At 31.8% G+C, this 6,322-nt stretch overlaps 1 protein-coding gene across 1 annotated transcript; it reads left to right on the forward strand.

Annotated features, from left to right (window-relative positions):
* The first annotated feature begins 52 nt into the window (after positions 1 to 52).
* LOC108997825 (NDR1/HIN1-like protein 10) lies at positions 53 to 952 on the forward strand. The gene has a single exon (XM_018974208.2). It carries the CDS (start codon positions 166 to 168, stop codon positions 862 to 864), a length of 699 nt encoding a protein of 232 aa, XP_018829753.1. The 5' UTR covers positions 53 to 165; the 3' UTR covers positions 865 to 952.
* Positions 953 to 6,322: the final 5,370 nt, after the last annotated feature.

Raw genomic sequence — 6,322 nt, forward strand, 5'->3', positions numbered from 1 at the left:
TCCGTTTCGATGATCGCATTTACGCGTCCTGGAAACTCTGTTATTTAAGAGCCCCAAAATTCACCCACCTTTCTTCTCCTCATCACTACCATCATATCCCAAATAAGAACTATGTATTAATTTTAAACAAAGAGAGCTTAGCTATCTCGCAACCAACCTACGATAATGGCGTTTCCCTACACTTCTTCGACTGCCAACTCCATTTCTAGCGCCACCTCCCTATCCCAACATCCGTACCATCACTCCCTCCCCACATCACCGCCCACCAACCGCGTCGTCAAGTGTTCTGCTGTTCGCCGCTTGATATGGGTCCTGGTTTCTATGTTGATCATATTCACCTCTATCATCTCAATAGCATGGCTTATCCTCAAACCCAAAACTCCCCTTTTCAAAGTAGACTCCCTCAACGTCTCCAACTTTGCTGTCTCTGAATCACAGATAAGGGGAAGGTTCGCCATCGTAATCCTCATGACTAATCCCAACAAGAAAATTAACTTGTACTTTGACAATTTCGATGCATCTGTGTCTTACCGGAGAACCCGTCTTTCTAAGACTTCGATGACACCTCTCTCTTTGGAGAAGATGGAACGAACAAGCTTGACTGCCGATCTAAAACCCGATTCACATCGCTGTCTGAAGAGAAAGGAGTTTAAGGACTTGGGCGGGAAGTTAAGGCGTGGGTGGGTTGACTTTGACGTGAACATGCTGGTTATAACAACGTTTAGAGCTGGAAATTGGCTTCGCATGGAAAGATCAATGGCTGTTCATTGCAAGAACCTCAAGGTTATCTTCTCATCTTCTTCTAAATCAACTGGAATGCTCGAAAATCAAATCACAGAAAATTGCGTGGTTGTTTATTCCTAAGACTAGCTTTGAAGTGTTTGGATGATGAGATGAGTTGAGATTGTAATTTGTAAATAATAATGAGATTATTAGTTGAAATTAGATGTGATGAGATAGTTTCATTTTACCTTTCTATCCAAACGAGGCCTAATTGCCTTTTTTAATTAGTTGGTTGTAAGTTGTTTTCTTGTCTCTTATTGGTTTTAAGTTGAAGTTTGTTCATAATTTGTTGATTTAAATATTAATTGTGTTTGAGTTCTCCTCGTATATATATAGCTAGTGGTTTCATTTCATCCATAGTCCATACTAAAAAGGTCGTTATGAAATTTATGGGACCCTGCCTATTTCTAGCGTAAAATGCTGCTTATTTTCTAAGCATAAAAATATTTGTTATGCGGTTGCATTTGGATGTTGAGGTGATCTCAAATTATTTGAGTTGATCTATGAATAATAGTATTTTGTGGGTCCCATTAAAATATATCTGAATATAAATAGATTGATATTTGTATTTGAACGTACGAAGTAGGTTGAAATAAATTTATTTTTTTATATAAAGTTAAAAAAATAATAGATTATATCGATAATTGGTTTGAAAATAAGTTGTATGTTGTTGAAGTATGCTAGCTAACCAAACGTTGATCGACTCTTTTCATTCTTGGGTCTTTTCTGTTACTCTTTTTTCATATCTGTCTCTCAACATTGCGTGGTAAAATTGTGGTTTTTTCTTGGTGCATGTCATTCCGTTTCTTGGCGTGTGGGTGAAGAAGCGATTATAATATTATTGAGAAAGATTAATTTACTTAGCATCTCACACATTACACGCCATATATTTTTTATTTTTTTTCTTCTTTTTCCCTTTGCAAGTATCTAGTGTACGGATGATGAGTAGAACAACTCAATTAATTTAGTAGGAATAAAATGATTTAAAAGAAATAAATAAAAATAAATAAATAAAACATGTATAGTGTGTTGTATAGTATCCTGAGTTGCAAAACCATATTAAGAAAATGTATATCAAAGGATCCCGAAATTTTATTCCAATTTTTGTAGAAAAAATACAGAAGCAAGATTATTACTCCTTCAATTCCTGAGAACAAACTGTTAAACACGAGCCTGCTACTCCTTTTGATATTGCTAATAGGTTTACTACTCTTTGTAGTATTCCTACTATTAAACTCACTTCATTTTCATCTACTCTTAATACTCTATATGATTATTATGCTAAATCTATTATTTCTACCAACCCTTTTATCCTGCTTCAAAAATTGAATATGTTAAAAAACTTTATGCCCAAAGTCTGTTTTACATTGAACCCAATAGGTCCATGTACACTGATCCCTTCAAAACTGCTTCTGATTATTTTCCTTCTAGTTTTCACTGGATTCTTGAAAGTCTTACCAAAAATCTCTAATATTATTCTGCTATTCTCCAACAAATAGAATCCCTAGAAATCAAACTCATTTACGATAAGACTAATAAGACCAAACTGATGTACCACAATGCTTATATATTAAATCTAGTTATTGAAGAAAAATGGGAAACTCATCCCTATACTTCCAAAAAACTTCCTAACTCTGGTGTTGCTTACTACTATTTTGATTACATTGATGTCTGGTTCAAATTCATATTATTCCAAATCCCAGACATGACACATTCTTAGTTCTTTAATTTTGATAAGAAATTTAAATCTGATTTTTCTCTTTCATGATAATCTTCAAGTTGTTGTCAAGTGTTTTGCTAATGTTTTCTAAATAGATGGACACAATCAAAAGTTCCCACACTTTTTCCATTTTTGCAAGAAATACAAAGTTCATTGGATACTAAAATGGAGTTATGATAGGAACGGTGATATATTGATCCGCAATTGGTTCGTCAAATGGTGGAATAGATATCCTCACACACAAGATGTTATTGATAATAATGCTAGAGACTTTCCTCAAACTTCTTCAGATTTGAAAAGAATTGAAGAATTTCCCTCTATTCACAATTGACTTTGCCTGAATATCTAATTACTTAGGCCACTACTTCTGGTAAATCTGATAAACAAATTGATGAATCTTCTACTTCTACTAAATCTGATAAATCTAGAAAATCTTCTGAATCCAAAAAGAAATCTCCTCTCCAAGGGTGGAAGAAAAAAAATTTGATTTATTTGTTGAAAAAGTCCTACATGACAATGATAATCCTAATACTGAATCTGAAGCATCCACTGAAGCTTCTGTTAGTGATCCCTACAGTAATGTGTTTAGACATGATTCAGAAGACACCTCAAGATTATCTGATGAGTGATCCATCGGCACAAACTAACAAATTTGCTCTCTCGCAATTGCCGCTGATTTGCCTACTGATTCCTGAATTATCAAAAGCACCAAATATTACTACTGCTGAAAAGGCTGTTGATTTGTCTACTAGTTTTGCTGACAAGATTCTAATCACTTTGCTTCATAGTTTAAGTTTACTTTCTAGTTAAGTCAAGTACTCTTACTTCATGGTCAAGTTATGTACTGTTTACAAATAACTGTAAAAGCTCTTCCTTCCCTTATCTATAAAAGGAGAGCTTAGTTTCAGAAGGGATCATTGCTTAGAACGCCTGAGAGCCTCTTCTAAGAATTCCATCTCTTCTCTTCCCCTTCTAGCTTCCTATTATCTTGTAACCCTACTTCTCCCCAGTTACTCTAATAATATTTTGTGAGTTGTTTTATTTTGAATAAACAACTGATAATATTTTGTATTTATCTTGCAATTACTTATTTATATCTCTATTACAACTTGCACTCCAGTTATTTGGTCCCTTTAGATTCCAGTTATCTGGTCCCAACATTTAATCTACTGCAAATTACTTATTTACAACTTGGACTCCAATTATCTGGTCCCTTTCAATCCTAGTTATCTAGTCCCTGCATTTATTTACTCATATGGAGAAAAGTGCTATAGTTACGAAGAGATTCTATAAAATTAAACTTACAAAATGACATGACTTTATATAATGCATTAAAACTACTTTATAATAAAAATAACTTTACAGTCTAACATACAATATCAAACTAATAAAAAATGAGTATTATGTATGTGTATATGTGTATATGATATACATGTACATATTGCATTACTAGTAAGGGTGGTACGTGCAAGGCATGTATGTCATGCCCCTTGCACGTAGTGCCCGGTTGGAGGGAAAAAAAAAAGTAAAATCTTTTCATATAAGTAGATTACAGTAATAATTTATCTAAAAAAAGTGTAAAAATTAAGAAAAAATTTTAAATAATAAAACATCATCATCTCTTAACAACATGTATCAAAAAGTGTCAAAATAGCTCTTCAAAGGCAGATTGTGAAAACCATATATAAGGTAAAAGTCTTTTTAAGTTAACAAAACGGTTTTGTAGTAGTTTGAAGAAAATATATACCTGAAACTTTTGTTGTTGATTAAGTGATTAGATTAATGGACTAAGCGCTAAATCTCTTATGTCGTTGTTCCTACATTAAATTATATATAGCATGCATTGCAATTTTTTTTGCAAATATAGTAAATGTTCTTACATGAAATAAATTTAGAATTTTAGAAAATTTTGGAGAAAAATATTACTATCTCAGGTATTTATTTTAAATCTATTAGATGACTTTTAAATTAAGCCAGGTGTTTGGAAATCTTCCAAATATTTTAAAAGTCCAAACTAAATGGGATATTTGTAGTGTTAATGAACCAAGCATATTTTTCAAGTATGACTCTTTAAATTTTAGAACGTGAAATAATATAGTTTTAAAAATTTATTTTGTTTAAATGATTTTATTTTATTTTATTTTTATCTTATTTTATTCTTGTTAAACTTTTAGAGTTGTTTTATTTTATTTTTATCATCTATATATCATATATATTTGTTATGAGAAAAAGGAAACAAAATTAAAAGAGATGTGGTGTGTGGTGTAATGAGAAATAATTTTTTTATTAAAATTAATATTATAAAACTGTTAACTTTCGATGTTGTATCCATCGAAACTTTGATCATTACTTCATGAGTCGTGTAGCACGAGACATATGATTGATAAGGCCAAATGAACTTTTCTTTTTCATAATTTTTTTTATACTCTTAAACATTTTTTTAATCATTATTAAAAAAAGTAAACAAAAATGTTAATCGGTAGAAATGCTCGGATCTAAAATGGGTGTCCCAAACATTTCTCTTACTTCATAGCTCGAAGAGAGGACATGTGGACAGTTGCAAACTAATTTTTTTTTCTTCTTTTCTACTCTCTCTCTCTCTCTCCCTCCTTTCCCTTCTTCCACACCACGAAAGCTGATCGCATCCTCCACCATCATTGATGACTTCGCAACAACCTAAAGTAAGCATTTTCCTTTATTTGCTCTCCCATTTTTTTCTCCACAAATTTCATCCATTTTCTTCTCTTTTTCTCTTTCTTTCTATGTTTTTAGATCTAAGCTATGTGAGGACATCTCGGAGAAAATTGTGCGTCTTGGGTTGGATGTTTGGGAGGAGGCATTTCAGATCTAACACCAAAAAAGAGAAGTTAGGAAAGTTTACATTTTTCTATAATTTTTGAAAAAGTTTACGTTTTTCTTTTAGTCTATTAGTCTTTAATGATTTTCTGGTCCATCTAAAAATTAAATGAATGACATCTTCTTTTGTCCCATTTGAGAATCACAAAATAGTGTGTACTCTCAATAGAAATGACGCAAAATGACTATATTTATAGCCCACCAACATGGTTTCTACTGTTATCTCTCAGATCTCCCTACTTTCTTTTTATTTTACAACTTTTTAGTGAGATAGAATTTTGAGTTTTTTGGGTTAATTAGCTATCCGATTTAAGTGTCGTTTTATTAGTTTGGGAGTTGATTCTCTTGTATACAACTTGTGTACGTTGGCATTGCCTAGATTTATACTAAGAAAGTTCTTATAAAAAAAAAATTAGGAGTTGATGTAAAACAAACCAAAGCCAAAAATTACAAAAAAAACTTTTTTGGTAGGAGAGAGAGATAGAACTTTCAGACTAATCCGTGAAAGAGATGACAAGGCATGAAGGACAAAATTGAAAAGCAAAGATATAAGTCAGTGAAATGAAGAAAAACACAAAAAGGGAAGGAAATTTCTAGAGAAAACATAGTGCAAAATTGAAAAAAAAAATGGTGGTCGAAAAAATACTATTCATCAATCAGGGACAAAAACATAATAATACTCAGTCAAACAGGGGCATCAACGGAACAAAAAAATCAATTAACACAGAAATCAAGAGTAAAATCGTAATAAAGATCAGTCAAAGAAGGGCACAACTAGAAAGTAAAATACAAGAGTGATGACAAAACTATAATAATAATCAACTATATAAAGGCAGAAATAGAAAATAAAGTATCAAACACAATTTACTTAAAGATAACCACTTTTAAAGTATAAGAGATATGAACGTTTGACCCTTAAACTGATCAAAAGTGAAAGAAGAGAAATTAATCTTTTATTTTAAA

Source organism: Juglans regia, chromosome 5 (assembly GCF_001411555.2).
Source record: "Juglans regia cultivar Chandler chromosome 5, Walnut 2.0, whole genome shotgun sequence".
Classification (NCBI taxonomy): Eukaryota; Viridiplantae; Streptophyta; class Magnoliopsida; order Fagales; family Juglandaceae; genus Juglans; species Juglans regia.

Excerpts from the sequence above, each read along its gene's own strand:
- LOC108997825 (XM_018974208.2), top strand. The coding sequence starts at position 166 with ATGGCGTTTCCCTACACTTCTTCGACTGCCAACTCCATTTCTAGCGCC.